The sequence below is a fragment of the Salvia splendens genome, chromosome 10, assembly GCF_004379255.2.
Source record: "Salvia splendens isolate huo1 chromosome 10, SspV2, whole genome shotgun sequence".
Classification (NCBI taxonomy): Eukaryota; Viridiplantae; Streptophyta; class Magnoliopsida; order Lamiales; family Lamiaceae; genus Salvia; species Salvia splendens.
Genome location: NC_056041.1, coordinates 9,827,158 through 9,847,527, shown reverse-complemented (window position 1 = coordinate 9,847,527; position 20,370 = coordinate 9,827,158). Strand labels below are relative to the sequence as shown.

Here is a 20,370-nt window from a genome sequence, read left to right as displayed (position 1 = left end):
AGTACATGGTGATATTGTGAGTTGTGTGGATCCTATTACTACTAATGGAAAGTGACAATATTTTGTGGATGGATTGAAAAGGAAATTGTGGCAATTTTTTTGTGGACGGATGGAATATTTGAGATTAACTTGAATGCTTTTGAAGTGAAAAGATCAAACTTTCTGCAGACTGCTACTGAGTTCCAGCTGGTTGATATGAAACCACTATTTGATTGTTAGAGCATCATACATGGAAGATGCTACTTTATTGACTTAGTTTGTCTAAATCATTCTTTACATTTCCCTTTGCACCTTCATGGATCAGACCCGAACTTTTTGAATTAATGTTTTGGGTATATTCGCTACAGGTGTAGCACCGGGAGAAGGTTCAGGAGCAACCATGTCTGATGATGATGAGGACCAGGCCGATAGTGAGACCAACTTATTTGATGAAAGCCGTGATGGAGGAGACAACATGGGATTTGGTCCCCTGGTACCAAGTGAAACCGAGAGATCCTTGATGGAGCGTGTGAGGCAAGAGCTAAAGCACGAGCTCAAACAGGTGAGCACAAAACTTCGAACACACTGCTTCTCCCTTGAGCCCTGCCCTGTTTTGAGTTTAAATTTATCTTTTTCTAAAAAAAAGAGAAGTTTCAATTAATCTTAAGAAGATGAGCTTTCACTTTCTAGGATTATAAGGAGAAGATTGTGAATATTAGAGAAGAAATACTACGAAAAAGAAGAGCAGGAAAACTGCCTGGTGATACCACGTCAGTATTGAAAGCATGGTGGTAGTCACATTCTAAATGGCCGTATCCTACAGTAAGCTCGTCTGGACCTCAAACAACTTCTCTGTGTCGAACTAATCCTTTATTCATCTCAACTGTTGATATCATATAATATGATCTGCCAGGAGGAAGACAAGGCAAGGCTGGTGCAGGAAACTGGTTTGCAACTAAAGCAGATAAATAACTGGTTCATCAATCAACGGAAAAGGAATTGGCACAGCAATCCCTCTTCTTCATCTACTCCAAAAAGCAAGCGAAAGAGGTAAGTTAGTCTCATGTGTTCCCAAGTCAGAAACGTTTACACATCCATCTGCTTGATTCTTCGATCATACAGTGGCGTAGGTGCTAAAACTAGTAATGAGCGATTTTCTTGAAGAAGCAACAGGCAGATATATTCTTGGTCTTGTTGATCAGAAGCCAACCAACCCCACATCAATAGCTATGCACAGTGAAGAGCGGGAGAGGGGGAACTACTGCTGTAGCTGTATCGTGGTATTTTTTGGCATCGGACGAGAGGCCGAATCCCTTAATGGATTATATATTGCGCCTCTCGTCCCTTAATGGATTATATATTGCTTGAAACCAATATGAATTATAGGCTTGTATATCATCCGTGGTGTTGAATACCTAGGCTATACGAGTAGAATCCTTGCAAAAGTTTTGTCTTGTTCTTTGTTTTGTATGATTTCCCACGACTCGGTCATTGTCTCTGTTTTTGTTTATAAAATGTTGTGGTGCTTATTAGTTATTAGTATCAGTTTCCTTTCGATTATCGCAAAACATAAAATGAAGTTTAGGAGTAATCTAAAGTTTCCAGTTCCACATAAAAAACTATTCTTCAATATTTTAAGTTTTCATTAAAATTGATTAGTTTTTATTTACCATTTGGGCCGATAAGTCCAACAGCCCACGTATATGAAGAATAATGAGCTCCCCGAAACGGCGTCGTTCAGCTCAAACCAAGAATTTAAAACCCCAACGGCTAGTTCCAACTTTTCACCCAATAAACAATTCAAAAGTTCTTTCAGCAAAAAAATTACCAGAAACAAAAACCACTTCTTCCTGTCTCAAAATAGAAAGTAAAAATCAGATTGTGAAAATTCCATAAATCCGAGCAGCTTCGATCTCAATACAGTTAGAACGAAAATCCCACCAAATTACTATTTGCTAGAAAAATGTTGTACACATACACTCCCACCTACTACACCTCATTGCAAGACTCCATCACTTCGATTTGCAAGACAATCCTCCCCTTCTCCTTGAAGAAGAGGCGGCATCCGGCCATCGCGGTCCAAGCAGCAGTCAGATAATCTCAAGTGGCAGCAAGATTCATTCCACCAGATACTCAACTTGATAGGACTTTCTAAAGAAGGCATTGTTCCTGCAAATGAGGTCTCTGCTTTTAGAACACACCTTCTCGACACCCTCGCTGCCTTGCCCGCCGATCACGAGCCGCCATCTTTCTTGAGGGATAAGTTGATCTTCTTACAGGTCAGTCATTTACCTGCTTTCTGATGGATTTGCTAATCACAATTAGGATTTAACTAGGTTCAGTAAGTTTAGGGTGGGATTAAAAATGAAATCTTGATTTGACATTTTACTATAGATGTCTCAAATTTAGAGAAGACATGAGGAAATATGAATTTTGTCCTAATAGGAGTTGCTCAATGCAAAATGCATATCAGAAGAAGAGTATCATGCATCAAAGAGGCCTTTGCTGCAGAGGCTTGCAGTTCAAGGAGCTGAGATCGAGGCACGGAATGTAATAGTCGGGGTGCTGCACAAGGAGACTAAAAACGACGAATGGTCTGAAATAGATCTCAAGGATGACAAAGGCTCGGAGGCTGAGAGAGTGAAAAGAATGAAAGGAGTTGCATCTGTTTTAGGTCTTGCATCTTCGGATAAACGTGGGAAGTTGAAGGAGAACAATGCAGTTAGTGCTGGCTGCAGCAGTAGTTCGGACGAGAGAGGAGATGGTTTTAAGTCTATTCTCATGGAGGAGAGCTCGCCATCACCGGTGGTTGACGAGAGGAAGAGAAGTGTTAGTGGCAAGGTGAAGAAGGCGACGTTGAGGGCCGCCCTTCAGAGAGAGGGAGAGGGAAGCTGTAGCTGTGGCCTACACGAGGCTGAGGGCAAAGAGAAAGTGAAACTGGGGAAGAGGGTGTGGGGATTTGATGGATTGAAGAAATGGAGGAGGAATGAAACCAAGCACGAAATAGCTCAGTTTTCATCCGTGGACGAGGAAGAAGGTTACGGCGGGAAACTCGTTCCGAATCCAGTCGGGGAGGGACCGGACACCAGGCAGATCAAGAGGAAGTTGCATCCGAATGGGGCGCCAGCTGATTTCTTCGTGGATAAGGTCTGTGATTAACCCACCATTTCTGTAGAAATGTAGGCGATGCTGAGCTTGTTTGCTTGAAAATGTGGTTGTAGGTTGTAGCAGAGAATATAAAAGCAGCTCTCGCGAATCAGAAGAGACACAGACGCTCATCTAACGTAAGACCCCCAGTTTCAGAATCAATACACCATTGTTGTTTGTTGTCTTAACAAGCTTTTTGTCTTTCTATATTATGCTCAGAGATAATCAAATTGAAGCCATCTCGACGAGGCTTCCTGCCGACAAGGCAGACTTGAGCAAGTTATTTCCAAAGGCTATCTAGTTTCATTTTACAGCTAATGAGAAAGGTCTTAATAGTTCAATTCCTTTCTGGGTGATTCAGAACATGGTGTGATCAACATGGCGAAGTCGTTTTAGACGTTGTGAGGAAAGAATTCAAGGAGCACATGAGAGAGACGGGAAATCAACGACACAATAAAATTGAAGATGAGAATTCACATCCAAACCTTAAATATTAGTAGTAGCAGCATCAATATGTAGACATGGCTGAAATACCTTAATCAGCCCAGAAATGTCACTTCTTGTAGAATGTGGATGCTATGTTCCATTCTTTGGATTTCAATTTATATGCACTCTCACCAGATCTATTATGCACAACAACTTAACAAACCATAGAGAATAGAAAATGAAGCGAAAATGCAAAATAGATACATCTCGTATGATTTCAGTACAAGGATCGCGTGCCTTACCACAAACGGTGCAGCTAAATGACACCATCATAGTACAAAGATCACACAAACTACAATTTAATATACAGGACTGGGAAACTGTGACTCCCAGTGTAAGAATGAAAAAATTTAGCACAAGCACTAACAAAGGATGCTCAACTCACATTTCGATTAATTGAGGTATCCTAATCTAAAGCATGTTAAGAACACAAGATTTTGCTATTGGGTCAGCAATGATCCCAGAGTATAAATGGAAAATTGTTCCATCAAGATACATGTGATCTTCAAGACCCATCTTCTCAAACAAATATGTACAAAACTAACCACCTCAAACGAATCTTAGCCCTATGTGGAACCCAGACTCACATCTCCCCTGCAGAGTGGGCACACACTGGTGCACCGGAGATGAATCAGGCATTACAGTTGAAAAATGCAGAGACACACAGAAAACAGGAAACGACAGGATAAAAACAGGTGAATATGTCCACACTCTGTAATGATCACATACCCGTGTATTTCTTTAAGCCATTTGTCCACACAGGGCACATGATACTCATGATGGCATGGCAGAACTCGTATTTTGTCTCCTTCCTCATACTCAGCCAGGCATATATAACACCTGCATTGCAATTTCATTATACACTGGAACAATCAGGAGCAAAGCTCATATCAACGTAAATAACCATTTGTCTGTCGGCCTAGAACATACTATCTGGACACTCTACAAATAAGGCCATGCTCTAATTCTTGATTCTTCACATGAGTTTTGACTTTTGACCCCATTAGTGCATTCTGAAATCTATCACTTTATAACTGCAGTAGTATCTATCCAACTTTAACTGTATTACAAGTGGAGTGAGTGCAAAGATTCATTTTAGGAAAGCTAAGCCATTGGAGTCTAATGGAGTACATAAGGGTGATATGTGTCGTTATATATCCAAATTTAGGATTTCTTCCCGTAACCATATAGTCTCGGCTAAATTTGAACGATAAAATGAAAGGAGAATGAGAATGTATTTGGATATTTGGTTACAGTTTTAGCATTCTCAACTAAAGATACAGTCGATGAAAACCAAATATCTTTCCATCTTGTGAAAGAAAACACCAAAGGCGAGGTATTTCATTCTTTTAGCTTTTCAACTCTCTCTATCTATCGTATTACTAGCATAGTAATAAATTTCCATTCCTAAATTGATAAGGAATGAATAAAGAAACACACCACCCAGTTCTAGAAAATTTCCCTTTCTACAGTAGATGAACATTGCAAAAGAAAGGACAAAACTTACTGTGATACATCGTCTACACATTCCAATTTTTCTGACTTCCCATGTATCTTCACCAGAAAAGAATCAACAACTGATTCTGGAGCAGGAACTGAGGTCACTAACAAGGAAAGCGACAGCGGCTGTTGATGAATTTGATCAAGTACCTGTTTCACAAAGTAACAATTATGGTGTCAATTATTATGATAAATCAGAATGATGTGAACTTAAATAAGGATATACACATCAATTGAGCCCTGTTGCTGTTTGTAACATCTTAAACATAAGTTTTTACTAACATGTTTGTATAAAAAACAGTCTAGAAAAATCGGGAAACATACAACATAAACTAATCAATTTCAGATCCATATAGCTATGCCTGATTTCAATTGGGGGCTTAGGTGCAGAGAATGTGGAAGTTCATTAAATTTGCAATATGAAGCAGTCTAATTATCAACCATTAACATGGCTGATTGGCTTCCAACTCCATCTATCCAATGTCACATAATCAACAATTCCCTCTACTTACACATGCATTGCAAGTTTGAAGATTATAAGAACTATGACGAATTACCTCAAATAATGCTTCTGCCAGCATAACAATGCGAGAAATGCCAGTACGTGGAACAGATTCCTCAGCTAATGAACTGGACTGGCACAAGCATGAACCATCAGCATGTACTCCTCGAGGACAAGCTGGGGTTGGATAATCAGTTGAATCAAGAGTACCAACTAGTCTATCCCAGAGCTGTACAGAAAATCAAATTATAACTGGCCTACTCAAATACTGAACCAAAAGACATTATGATATTCTCAGAGGCCCCACATGAACAGGATCGACACATTGATCTTGAAGTTTTCTAAGAACTGGAAACAAAATGAATAAATAAAAAGATACGATAAAAGAAGAATAAATCAATAAACAACCCATTACTCAGTATATTTTCATATTATCCCCCAAAATGCAAATTTTTGAAAGAGTTGTATGTGTACCTCATGTCCAGGCATCAAATGTTGATCATTACTGCCTGGAGATCTACTTCTATGAGAACCTAAATCTCCTACAAACTCATCATCACTAAATCCACCACTAAAATCAAGGAGCTGTCTGTCAGGAAATCTCAAATGATCAGAGCCAGCAGGCGAAAACAGATATGTCCGGGAATTTGTACGCCTCCTAGAACCGCGCCTTGAAAACGCATCCCAAAATAATCTTCTGCTATTCCTTCTAGCCTCATGGCTGTTTATTTCAGCAGAATTTGCAGTCAAAGTATCTGATGTACTCACCACGTCAACATGATGTAGATTCTCATCTTGTCTATTTTGTTCCCTTTCTGATACCAGAAAATCCAAATCTGAAGGTGCTGCTTCCTGAGGAATATTTCCTCTCGATAAATGTAATTCCAAAGGTGTTTCAGAAACAAAAGAAGAGCCAAAGTTCGTACTAGAGCAATCTATTTCCCCAGTGACAGTATTTTCAACTGAAACTTCACCTAGAAAAGATTCTCTAAGAACATCACAATATACTCTGCTAGTGTTATCGAACCCTTGACCAGTTTGAGATGCATCACCTTTCAGGTTGCAATTTATGCCATTGATGTGATCAATACTGGTCATTTCATTTCCAGGCAAAAAAATAGGAGATGGTTGACCTCCATATGAACTACTAGCAGTTCCATCACATCTTGAGGTGCCTATCGATCGATGAGAAGGAACCAACTCCCTACTTTCATGGAGCCATTTCCTTCTATCACTAGTATCATCATGGCTTGAACCAACTTCAAGAATAGAATTATCATATGCACCCAAAAGTCTTCTAGATGAGACAACAGTTTCACTTTTGACGCTGATCAAGTCATCTCCCTTTCCCTCTGACGAATCAGAATTTCTTCTTGGCACTTTCAACTTCTTTCTACGACCATGTTCTGCAGAATTTACCAGTAATTCAGCTGGATAGTCTTCCATCTACAGAAAAAAATGGCAAGCCATATAATTAACACCTAATATACCCACTCCTGTCAATAGATGCATAAAAAACATTTAAGTGAAGAAACAAGCTATATGCATTCCCCAATAGAATATGAAAGAACAAACCGTTAAATGACAATTTAACTGAAGCCCTGAAGAGATTATCATACTAACATGTAGCTCATTCTTGGATACCAGAGCCAAATCGAGTTGAAAAAGGACTAATGTTGCTTACCAGAACTCGCATAGTCCTGATAATAAATATCATGATCCTAATAAACCCAACAAGTTTAATCATTTAAAATGGATGGATTTCCAGTGCATCAATTGACATAATGAATTTCTAATTGTTCAAACGCCTTTATATCAACCATTGGTGCTTTTATCGGAGAGTACCACATAACTTGGGACATAAAAACTTTAGTAGCGTAGCGTTGACCATCAATCTTATTCGAATTTGAAAATTTCTGGTTTTCTAGCGTTAGCTACCACGAAGATAAAAGGTAAACTAAATGATCCATGTTAACATTGCAAAATCAAAAACCATGAAAAAGGGGCTTTCCCCAATTGTAGATTTAATCTAACCTAATACTAGTATTACATTTGAGGAATGAGGGCAATTGAAGGAAACACTGATAGAAAAAATGTAAATCAAAATTGAATTAGCGTCCTTGTAGAATAGACATTTGATACCTCGGTGGGTGATGAGGAGGAGGAGGCGCCGCAGATGAGGACGGAGGAGATAGAGCGGCTGATGGTGGGGCGAGGGAATTTCCGGGGGGCGTGTCGAGAGTGGGAGGCCGAGCACGTTCGGCTGATACCCGATCCCATCAGGTGACGATAAGTCTTCTTCGTTTCTCTTTCTCTCCAACCAAAGAAAAGAAAAGGCGAGTTAGAGAAAGAGGAGGAGAAGATGTGAGAAAGAAAGGTTTGTGGGGATGGTAAAGAATCTACATATATCGATGCATTGAAAGAAATGGCGAGGAATGAATGAATGCTCACCAAAAATGGTGATGTTAATCGCAATAACGGTGAGGGCTCTGTCTCTGTTTTTGCATCTGTGGATATAATTTCTGAGTTTTTCATTTTTTATTTTTTGTTTCTTGGCTGAGATATTCATAATAAAATTTTATTTTCATTAACCAATTCTTAAATGCACTTTAGGCCATCTGCAACGCTGACTCTTGTCTGTCCCGTAACAGTCTCTTAAATTACTATTCTTGGGCCCCACTGTACTTTTTACTCAATCTCTTAACTAAGGGACAGAACCTGCAACCCTCCATCTCTTATCCGTCTCTTAACCATCTCTTAAATTACTATTCATTCATTTTCATTTTTTATTTTTATTTCCAACAAATTCAATTAATAAAAACACATTTCATTAAATAAAATAAATTTACAACATAAAATTCTTTAAAAAAATAAAAAAACATAATTAAAAATCCTAAAAATGAAAAATACATAATTTAATTTCTTCCGCTCACTCTCACTAAATTCAAAATCTTTAAAGCTCAAAGAAGCAGAAGAACGACAATGATGTGTGTCTACCGGTTGCCAAATTTTGTCCAAATGTGCTCAATTAGATCATCTTGGAGTTGGGCGTGGGCAGTAGAGTCACGTGTCCTTGCTCGAATTGACAACCGTTCTTGTATAGACGGATGCACTCCACTGCGAGGTGGAGCTTCCGGGGGCTTCAGGGTCGAACCAGTTTCCCGCCTCAGGTCCTTCGTCTTGGACAATCATGTTGTGCAAGATTATGCACGTATACATGGTGTCGACCATACTCTCCATAAACCACGTACGAGCCGGGGCTTTGATAATGTTGAAGCGCGCTTGGAGAACCCCGAACGCCCTCTTCACATCCTTGCGAGCAGCCTCCTGCTTCTGCGCAAAAAGAGCATGCTTTGCGTTCCCAGGCCTGCTGCACGTCTTCACGAAGGTTGGCCACTTCGGGAAGATGCCGTCGGCAAGATAGTACCCCATTTTTATACCGCCGGCTGTTAGCGATGAAGTTGATGACCGGCGCTTTACCATCCAAAACTTCGGCGAAGAGGTCGGATTGGTGGAGCACGTTTACGTCGTTGTTCGATCCGGGGACCCCGAAGTACGCATGCCAGATCCATAGCCGGTAGTCGGCAACGGCCTCGAGTATAACAATGGGGTGGGTGCCTTTGTGGCCGCTCGTGTACGACCCCCCTCCACGCCACAGAGCAATTCTTCCATTGCCAGTGCATGCAATCGACGCTGTCGAGCATCCCGGGGAATCCGTGCACTTCTTCGTGAAGGTGGAGCAGAAACTGGCAATCTGTCGTGCTTGGCTTCCAGAGAAATTCGTCGGTGAAGACTGCCCGGACGCCTTTGCAGAATTGGATCAAGCACATTCTCCCAGTGCTTTCTCCAATGTGGAGGTATTCGTCGAACACATCCGCCATTTGTCCAGTCGCAAGCTGACGGATTGCTGCAGTACATTTCTACAGCGTCGTGTGGCTGGGACGGCTGACGGCGTCGAACCTTTCTTGGAAGAACTCTTCCCGGGCTGCCAATGAATTTGCGCTGTGGAGAAATAGCGGTTTCCGCATGCGGAAACAGCGACGAAAGTAGGTATCTCCCCATACCGGGTTATCGCAGAAGTAGTCGCGTACTAACCTTGCGGTAGCTTCCTCCCGGTTACGATGGATGTAAGTCCGGGAGCGTCTTTGGGGCGACGCGGCTTCCTCCGCCTCCCGGCTTCGATCTTCTTCAAGTGATTCTTCCATTATTCGACGCATTTGCTCATATGGATCCATTAGATCGATTAACTTTGGGGGAAGAATAAAAGAGTTTATTTGAGATGAAAATTAGAGTGGAAAGAGAGATGATTTGAGAAGAATAGATGTGTGTTTGTGTGTAAAATGAGGATGAAATAGGAGTATTTATAGAGTAAAAAAATAAAAAAATAAAAATTGGGAAAACGGTCGAAAAACGGTAATATTACTGTTTTCGAATTTTAATTTTTTTTATTAAATAAATCATTTTTAAAAAATGATTTATTACGTCAGCGTGACGATACCCACTCGCGGGCCGACGAGTGGGCGTCACGCATCGCGCCGGAGGGCGCCACGTCGCGCGCGCGCGTGGTGAGACAGCTCGCGGACTGTCTCGGCGAGCCGGGCATCTCGGCGGGCTGGGGACGAGACGGGACGCTGCAACGCGTCCCGCGCCTGTCTCGTCACGGAGGGACGGGATTCGAGCTACCCGCGTAACGCGTTGCGGGTGGCCTTATCATTCTTTTCTTTCTCTCTGCAATTTATTTCTTCGTTCCTTCCCTACTTCAATTCTCATTGTATAACAATTTCAACCAGTCCATGTGTATGAAGTTTGATAAGGCCTATTTCATGCATCGGTTTAGGGGTAAAAAGTACGCTACTTAATTGTGCAGGAATGCCGCTTGACCAAGGCAACAAGGCCAAACTGATCAAACAAGTACAAAAGGCGAAAAAAGGCCAAAAATCGGGGAGTTGATCAAGGGGAGTAATCAAGCAGTTAAGGAAGAGACCAGTGGATTCTAGAAGGAGGACATGTGAGGCTAATGAGTTGGATGGTGAGCATCATTCTATTAGCAAGGACGGCGTTATAGAAGAGGGACACGTGCTGATACTTGAGACGCAAGGACAGAGCTGAGTCATGAATCTGTTATTGAAAAGCGACGTCATTCTAGAAGGAAGGCACGTAGCAATCGCTGAGTCGCTCACAGCGTGAGCCAATATCCTCTGCCAAGATCGTTATCCAGCTGGAGATTGTGTGAAGTGCCTATAAGTAGAGAATGTGCCACCATAAAAAAAGCCTTCCTTTACATTTTAGTTGACGCTTTAGTTTAGTTTACGTTTTAGTTTAGTTTCCCAGTTCAAGAGATAATTTAGATAGATAAATGTTTAGTTAGAAAGGGTGACCGAAGGAAGCGCTACAGAATTCTCGATATCTGTTGGTGTTATCTCAAGTTTCCCGCCGAGGACCTCTCGGTTTTACTTGCTTTGTTCTCCGAAGAGTTAGCTTAGTTTAAATCTCGCATTGTAGCTAAAGTTTCGATCTTTTTACATTCCGCATGTTCCCTGTACTGTTATGAGTTTTTAGTATAAAATCGAGTTGTTTTGTTTTCGTTCTCGTGTTTACTGTTTTCAAGTTCAGTTCAGCTTTTTAATCTTTGACCAAGTGTTTAATCATGTTGAATGGCAAGGTGTTTCATGTTTTCCGTAGCATGCTTAGTTAGTTGAGTTCTTATTTTCAGCCTGACGTTTACTTGATCCAGTAGTAATCAGTGACTTGATCCAGTAGATAGTTTACTTTGTGCCTAGTGTAAACTCAGTAGTTAAAACTCCCAAAATTAAAGCGTGGCAGCAGCCGAACCCTATTCACTACTCACACACTCGATACACACGCTTCTCTGTGGGATCGACCCCGAACTTGCCGCTTTACTGTTAAAGTAGTGCAAATCGGGAGTTATATAAATTACATTGGTTGGCTGGCGAGAGCGAGATCGCCTTGATCAAGTGGCAACGACATCTGCTAACTGATCCATCCGGTTCAGTTATCTTTCATATAGCTTGATCCACTCACGCGAGAACGACAAAGTCATCCCAACCAAAGTTGTCACGCCCGCATTTCCTAAGGATAGGAAGTACGGTGACCGCGACTAGGGGAGGAATAAAGAAGCGGGGAAGAAAGGGGAGAACAAGAATACTTGACCCGAAAACGTTTAATTAGAGGAAGTTCACTTCAAAACAATGTACTGTAGCGACATTTCTAAAGTTAAAGTAAACAGAGTTTAAATGAAAACATTGTATCGGATTACAAAGCAGCGGAAAAGACCAAGAGATAGATAATGTCGGGTATGACGACACGACACCATCCAAAAGGCAAAGTAAAAACACAATTTTGACTTTAATTGCTCAACATCCGTCATCCCCATCGTCGCTCAACCTGCACATTAAGAAAACAACATGCAGGGCTGAGTACTTATTGCACTCAGTGGACACACGCCAAAATCATAGTTTGTCATGCCATATCAGTGTAACCTTGGGGTTTTAAGTGTAAGAAAATAACCCAAGTACACTAAAACATATTTCATAAATTCGACTGCGCAGTCATTTTCAGATATTGCCACCCTTATTCCCACCATCATACACTATCTGATCCAACGGGTGACAAGGGGCGTGGCCACACCCCAGGTCAACTAGACCGGCCAACTTGCTCTCAGATGGCTCCCGATCTCGTGTACACTAGCCTGAGGGTTCGCAGCCCAACAGACCCGAATTCGATTAAACATATGGGGTAAACCACTTCAGATAGGTTTCAAAACAAAACAGTTGGCAAGACAAACAGTTCATCTCCATAAACATTTCCGGAACAGCGTCCGTATTAAAGATAACCCACAAAATAGTAGGGTAGAAAAGCCCACCTCAATTGCTTAGCTTTTAAATAGTTCCCTTCTTCAACCACAATTTCCTCGTAAAAGATCACCCTTTTGAAAGATAAATAAATATCATAATTAGAGTCAGGAAAGACGAGGTTTAAACGACAATGCATGATTCCTACGTGGATGACTTCAACATCTAGCACGTTACACGTACACACACTTAACAACATCTTATAAGCCAATCACACAAAATCACACGTCCGGAACACACCACGCACGCACCCGACACGCATACAACGTACTCAAGACGCGCACACGACACACACGCAACACTCATACTCCCGGCATACCCTCACTGTGCAAACGGCTCACTTGGCTCGGAAAAGGTTCGGAAAAAGGATCGGCGTCTCGGCCTGGCTCGGTGTCTCGGCCGCCTGGCTCGGCACCTCGGCCGGCTGTCTCGCCGCCTGGCTCGGTGTCTCGGCCGACCGTCTCGGCTGCCTGGCTCGGCACCTCGGCCGACTGTCTCGGCCGCCTGGCTCGGCACCTCGGCCGACCGTCTCGGCCGCCTGGCTCGGCACCTCGGCCGACCGTCTCGGCCGCATGGCTCGGCACTGGCTCGGCGTCTGTCTCGGCATCTGGCTCGGCACCTGGCGCGGCACCTGTCTCGGCACTGGCTCGGCACTGGCCCGATCAAGTGTACACCCGTTTTCCCCCAACCCACGATTCTCAAACCTTATACGACATTCCCACCATACATTCTACATCCCAAAACACACCCAAACCCATGGGATCAACCCTTCAAAACTCTCCACAACACTGCCCTAGGCCGAACCCCAAAACTCTCGGCCAACACACACAAACCACCCGAACCAAACGCTGTTTTCCCCGAGCCATCCCCTGGCCAAACACATCCACATACCTCACACTATCGAAGCACCCAGAATCACCCCCATTGCACACAAATACATCCCCCAAAAACATACATCCATCAGAAAAGCGCAGTTCACTTACAAAAATCATTATAAAATCATCCGACATCCAATGAAGCTGAAATTTACACACCACACAGAAGACACACCAAAGTTTAAACAGTTAAAATTTCGTACTAAAAGGAGATCGTTTGCTCAGTCAAAAAGGGGTCGGAACCCACTGTCAGTCACCACCGAAGACATACCCCACACAAACACATAATCACAAAGCCTATTCAGCATCTAAAACATTCAAAACGTCCTAAATGCATGTGTTTTCGAAATTATCATGAGTTAGGGTCTTGGGTTACCTTTCCCGGATAGTTCAAACGTAGTTCAAACGCTTTACTTCCTCTTCCGACTCCGATTCACAACGAGAGAGAGTAACACCTTGAAGAATCCAAGATTCGATGAGAGGGAGTGAAAGGAAAAAGGTGAGAACCGAGGGGGAGAAAGAGAGAAGCCTTACCGGTGAGAGAACAACTTCGAGAGAGAGAGAAATGAGCGACGGTGAGAGGGAAAGGTTGAGAGAGAGTAGATAGTTTTTTTTTTCTATTTTGGATCGGTTGTGAGGAGTGGGGAGAGGTTGAGAAATTAGTGGGAGAGGGGGAGGGGTTTTCGAAAAAGAGAGAGGGAGAGGGAGAGAAAACAATTAGTTAATTAGGATGCTTAATTCATTGATTAATTAATTATCCCAACTAACAAATGCTTAGGTAAACAAATAAGATTTACCAACCATATCTTAAACAAGATATTCACAAAAATTCAAACCTTACTTAAAAGAATAAAATTCTATATTTATTATTATTTTTTTTTTTGGTATTACAAAAGTACTCCTAGTCCCTCCATCCCAATCAACTTAAATCACTTTTTTTACACCCATTTTTAAAAAAATTGTAAAAAATAATTAAAGTGGATATATAATAAAGTAAAAGGCGAAAATAATGTCGATAAAACTCTTCCCTATATTATTCACGCTTTTACTTTACTATATGTCCATTTTAACTATTTATAGTATTTTTTTTTCAAAATAAATGCAAAAAAGAAATGATTCAATTTAGTTGGGACGAAGAGAGTAATATAATGCTATATCGCTATCCATGGGTCAGTAAATTAAAAGGCCTTCCAAGTAAAGTTAAGTGAAGATGAAATTTCATTTAACGTCATTATCATTTAAATTAGATGGAAAATTACATTTAAATAATGATGGCTCCAGGGTGTGCTTTAAGCACTCATATTAAGAAATTCTTGCAATCAAATTCAAACCTTTTAATAGAGTAAAATTAAGATACTGTAGGAGTATGCTTTAAGTCACTATGTGGAAGAATCGATTCACTTCCATTCAACGGAAACGACAATAAGTTAACTGCATGTTATTCAAGTAGTACTCCCTCAGTCTCCGAATAGGAGTCCCGTTTTTCCATTTTAATCCGTCCGCAAATAGGAGTCCCGGTTCACTTTTACCATAAATAATAATAGGGTCCCACCTTCCATTAACTCATTACACTCACATTTCATTTAAAACTAATATATATAATTGCGACTCATATTCCACTAACTTTTTTCCACCTACTTTTCTTAACATTTCTTAAAACTCGTACCGCCTATAAATGAGATTCCTAATGGCGGACGGAGGGAGTATAATTTAAAGGAGACTATTCAATTGCAATTTAAAGGATAAAGGACAATATATTGGACATTTTGTTTAGTTGCTAGTATAATGAAATACTACTGTTTTTAATTAGGAGAAAACATTAAATGGGGAATAAAATTAAGAGCGTATACAAAATTTGAGCGGTTAAAGTAATGCGTATCAAAAAACATTCTTCCAAAAAAGACTGATTCTTAGAAGTTAAGGTTATTGGTTGAAATGTCTTGAAATAAAATGAAGTAATTTCTAAATTATAGTGACATGTTGCTTCAAAAAGAAAGAAAGAAAGAAAAACAACATTTTTTCTGGGCAAAATTTTATATTCTATTTTAATCGAACTTTTTTCATGCTTATATTCCCCACTTCTTCTGTACACAAAAAATAATCTTATCTTTTTATTTTTCGTCTATCCATCAAAATTAATTTCATACTAAAAATAAAAAGTTATTCTAATTTGTTACTCGCTTTTTATCCTCTTTTACTAATATTGTATTAAAATTCATATTATTCATAAATAAAGTTATAATATTTTTTATTGGACGGAGGATATATTATTTATTCCAACCTAAATCTTTATAAAATATAGTAAGCGATTACAGTATATAAAAAGAGTGACAAGAGAGAAAACCCTCTCAATTAAAATCGATAGCCCAAACCGGGCCAAATCCCCTCACACAGAGGAGGCAAACATTATACTACTACTACTACAAAGGAGTTCAAATAAGATGATTTTTATAGGTTTATTAATAGAAAAATGCATAAATATAAGTATCTTATAATTAATGATTTTTTATATTAATTGATCCAGTTATTTATTTACCGATTCTGCAACAACAAATGATAACGCTATCGTGTAAATGATTCAATGCACATATCCAAGAATTCATTTATGTATTATGCTGTACTATTATTTATTGTAATATAAATAAAAAAACATACATACAATAATATAAACTATATACTACTATGTAATATGTATATTTTGTTGATGTGTTAACATGTTTATGGATGATTAGCCCCACAATAGTTTATAACATGCTGCATGCATAAGTGGATTCCATTTCGGCAAGGTTTTTTTTTTCCTACATTTAATTTAGAAATGATTTAAATACACACTTGCATCAATGTGGTGAGAAATGATACATATTACATACGGTGCACTGTATTCGGAATCGTAGCTTCACTTCTCAAATCAACCCAATTCATATAGAAATGATGAATCATCAAATTTGTAGACAGTCAATGCATATGCATTTAATACTCTTATCCATGTAATACAAGGACAACACATGGCCAATTGATACATACAATATTTCATTTAATTTATCTATATTTATTACCAGTATTTATTATGTGCAGAAGAAGCACCTATATTTATTGCACATGACACATACGCATCTATTAATCGTTTTGATCACTTCATGTCTTCTACAGTGTATGCATATGTGAGCGCAATATGGTCCTAATTTAATGCAAGAATCTTAATCATAGAAATAGATTCGTTTTATCTTTATTTTTCTTTCACCAATTAATATTACTCGTATTGTACCAATGTAGACTCTTCAGAACTATCAATTGATTTCTCATGCCTTTCTTTTACATTAATATAGATAATGTGTACTGAGTCAGTACGACTTCTAATAAAAAAGAATTACTCGTACATGATATACTGGAAATTCAATATTTTTATGGTATGATAAGTTTGATACATCAATATTTTGGTATTTTTCTCTGCCCTTAGTTATAAATAAACCAAAATATATTCAATATTGGGTTGTTCTACTCTGGACCTGGGACATGGATGGTCCTATAATAATCTCTTTAGTCTGATTGTGCCCTTAATTTGCTTTATGTCACTGTATAATTAATGTTATGATGCTCTTTGCTAACATTATAGTACAACTTCTACATATTCTTAATTTATATAAAAAAACCCCTGTATTTATCTATATTTAATTTGCCTATTCTATTCTTCATTACAATAGCTAAATTTATTTTGTATCAATGGGGATTAAAATACGATATATGAATATGAGACACATACAAGATTTCATGTAAAAAGATTGTGGCGGCTACAATAAGCACACCATGAATTACACCTACAATTAGCATTACACTAATTATGTTACGAACTACTAAGGGTTAGAGTAGATTAGATTGTGTCAAACATACATCCGATAAACTAATCATGCATTCAGCATATTTTTGTTTACAAAATCTTAGTTTCTAACCCGAAACAAAAGTGACAATTAACATATTTGATTTCTACTTGTACACGTACATTAGTATATAGGATTGCTCTAGCTAATTTACCTATGCGTAGTTTAATTATTCCATAAAATTGATGAAGCTTAGTTGTGAATCGGAGGTTTTCTTCTTGCCTGAGAATAATCCATTCCGGCTATGTCTAGTATACCTGGATATGTCTCGTCAGCCGCCATCCGTTGCTCGGCCATGGATGATGAATTCACTTTTGTAGCTGATGTTTTTTTGTTGGTGCTTTTCTCATTCTGTGCATGAACCACAAAAATCATGTATGGATAAGGAAGAGAACACAAACATACTATATACTCCAGATTTTTCTCTCATTAAATCATGTATATATGGATAAGGAGTTGTATATTTCATGTGTTTAATTTCAGCATGTGATTGAGAAACTAACCAACCTTAGCAACGGTTGCAGTCGTTGGAATCGAAGGTGTGATCATGAGTTTTCTAGCTCTTCCTGCAAACAAGATTAATAGTAGGCTAAAATGTTATCTTGGTAAGACATTCTAAGGCTCAGAAATCTTGATAACTATTGCTCAAGATAAGTTTTATTTTCTTCTTTCCTACCTGATAAATTCTTGCTTTCCCACACGCTCTTATCGACATCTTTGTCAGTCTTTTCCTCGAGAGTTTTCTATAGCACAAAAGAGAAAAAAGGGAAGATTTTCTTTAATAATCAAGTCTGCTAAGTTATGAAACTCAATAAAATTTAATGTGTGACTCAAAGTAGATGAGAATTAAATACTTACATGGCTCATGACTTGCTGACTACTTCTATGAGATAAACTTCCTTTTCTGGTCACTCCCATACCTTCAAAGTATATAACACTAACAGATTTCAAACATATGAACACGAAACGAAACTCAAGAAGATGATTAAAATTAGTGACATAACATACCATGAGCTTGATGAATGATGAGAAGCAATAGAAGTAGCAGAGATATGGCAGACTTCATTGTTTGTTTAGGACAGAACAATAATTTTATAGGACAGTGTTCAGATTTAGAACTATCTTAAATGAATCAAGAATTGGAATGTGGAGGAAAAATATGTCTTACACCTTCAACATATATGACAACAAGCCAAGCTCAGATCTTTTGTTTATATACACAAACATGTTACATCGCAAAATCAAAAATGTGCAAGACCTTAATGGTCCCATTCTAGTTCCTCAATGACATGCATGGTTTTAATGCTATTTGGACACATATATATCATTTTTTTTATTAATATTGTTAGATTTATTGTTCAGTTGATTAGTCTTACTTTGAAAAGTGACACTAAATTAGTGAGTTGAAAATTCCTGATAAGGCATAGTTAACAACTTAATGTTGCTTCAAAGTCGTTTTCCCATGTGGACAAAACTGAGATTGAGGGCTCCATTCTCTTTGAATTTGCAAATATTTCATTAAAAATCCCAAACAAGAATGCTTGTTGTGAAATGAAAAGATGGTACCAGCAACAATGCCTGAAATATACCTCAATTTCACAAGAGTTACTGTCTGTTACCAACCGCATATTGGTTGAGATGGTTCATGCAATTGGATTTGAGTCTTGACCCACTGGGCTTCTTCTAGAATATATGCACATCAGACTTCAACACGCAAAGACAAAGAGTTTTATATCAACTTGGGTCTACTCTGATACCATATAAAAATGAATTATTCACCACCTTAAAAGGCCTAACAATAGGGAGGGTTAAGGAGTAATATATAGATGACATAAAATCATCAATGAGACAAAATTGAGAATTTTCAACAACGCGTTTAAATGTAGGGGAATCTTATGTCAGATTATTTGACATTTATACAAAATTAGGGCATGCAAGCCGATATGAATTTGGCATGAAATATGATTATAGTAAGAGTATCCAAAATAGGGAGGATACTTCCTCTGGACAAACCACTTTTTTTTGTCCTCAGTCACTTCTGATTTGTCCGCGGCTACAAAATAAAGTTTCCACAGCAATAGTGGACACTTTTTTAGGCCACATTTCACTTTATTTTATTTTTTATATTTTAATTCAATTATAATTAAAATTATTGGACTATAATTCAATAGAGGGGGAGCGGGACTCGATCTCTACGGCTGAGATGGAGGGGGAGTTGGACTCGATCTCCACGGCTGGGAAGGAGGATAGTTGCCATATCCCGATTCGTCGGTGCTGGGTGATTCTTCGTCTCCACCGTGCATTTTTAGAGATAGCCGGCAATGGCCCTTCCGCCCCCTCCCATTCGTCCACGCCGGGGCAGACTCTTTCCGCACTATAGATAGCGCCGCAGCTCTCCGGGGTGGCCGGAGCGCCACCCCGGATACCCTAAGGCAATCCGACAAAAGCCACCATCATGTAAAGTTGTAAAGGCATCATTCATCTCCCTCTCACTTTCTCTCTCTTGAGCTAGGGCACAGGGTAATTTGCTTGTCTGTTCAACGTAGCTGGCAAACAGGAATGGGCAATGGGTAGGACCCCACACAACAACAACATCATGTTTGAATTCTATGGTGAAGCTGTAGCACAATTTGGCTTTTTAACTATTTCAACAAACAAATCAACAAAACAACAATAACAATAGTTCAAACAAAATGTATCACTCTATGATGAAACGCAACTCAATTCGTAAGACACTTCTCACCTTAAGTCAGAGGCTCGAGTCATCACGAGATAGATGACGAACCATTATTAATCGAACCATTATTAATTCTATTAGAGCATCCGTAATAGCGGACGTCAGCACGAACTAGCCATAGGCTAGCTGGAAGGGCGTGGGGACTTTCGCTATTGCATTAGGCTAACGCGACGGACGAGCTTTCATTCGCTGACAGTAGGCGTTAGTTGATTGCTAGCCTATCGATGTCCGCCTATTGCGCGACGAGCGATAGACTAGCTGATTTTTTTTATTTTTTTAGTACTCTATATTTACAACTCATTGCACTTCATTTTTTAATTAATAAACACTAATAATTAAAATGAATTAATTGTATTAGTGAATTTATTTGCTTACTAGGAAGTCTTTGATAATGTGG

The 20,370-nt window shown here is 39.3% G+C and overlaps 3 protein-coding genes across 5 annotated transcripts; 1 reads left to right on the top strand and 2 right to left on the bottom strand.

Annotated features, from left to right (window-relative positions):
- Positions 1-1,756: 1,756 nt before the first annotated feature.
- On the top strand, positions 1,757-3,746 carry LOC121750390. 3 transcript variants are annotated; one of them, XM_042144919.1, is made up of 4 exons: positions 1,763-2,258; positions 2,425-3,126; positions 3,201-3,263; positions 3,346-3,746. In XM_042144919.1, the coding sequence occupies exons 2-4, from the start codon at positions 2,629-2,631 to the stop codon at positions 3,349-3,351; spliced, it is 567 nt and encodes a 188-aa protein (XP_042000853.1). In that variant the 5' UTR covers positions 1,763-2,258; positions 2,425-2,628; the 3' UTR covers positions 3,352-3,746. The 3 variants fall into 3 exon arrangements, with proteins under 3 accessions (XP_042000852.1, XP_042000851.1, XP_042000853.1); XM_042144918.1 differs by having other exon boundaries at positions 1,757-2,258; positions 2,453-3,126; positions 3,201-3,746; XM_042144917.1 differs by having other exon boundaries at positions 1,759-2,258; positions 3,201-3,746.
- Positions 3,747-3,827: 81 nt separating this feature from the next.
- Positions 3,828-8,138, bottom strand: LOC121750389. Its single transcript, XM_042144916.1, has 7 exons — positions 8,066-8,138; positions 7,757-7,928; positions 6,089-7,060; positions 5,670-5,843; positions 5,120-5,262; positions 4,342-4,452; positions 3,828-4,224 (listed from the first exon to the last, which is right to left on the bottom strand). The coding sequence occupies exons 2-7, from the start codon at positions 7,892-7,894 to the stop codon at positions 4,179-4,181; spliced, it is 1,584 nt and encodes a 527-aa protein (XP_042000850.1). The 5' UTR covers positions 7,895-7,928; positions 8,066-8,138; the 3' UTR covers positions 3,828-4,178.
- Positions 8,139-17,234: 9,096 nt separating this feature from the next.
- LOC121751147 lies at positions 17,235-18,527 on the bottom strand. The gene is made up of 5 exons (XM_042145864.1): positions 18,245-18,527; positions 18,095-18,156; positions 17,913-17,979; positions 17,744-17,802; positions 17,235-17,587 (listed from the first exon to the last, which is right to left on the bottom strand). Exons 1-5 carry the CDS (start codon positions 18,300-18,302, stop codon positions 17,429-17,431), a joined length of 405 nt encoding a protein of 134 aa, XP_042001798.1. The 5' UTR covers positions 18,303-18,527; the 3' UTR covers positions 17,235-17,428.
- Positions 18,528-20,370: the final 1,843 nt, after the last annotated feature.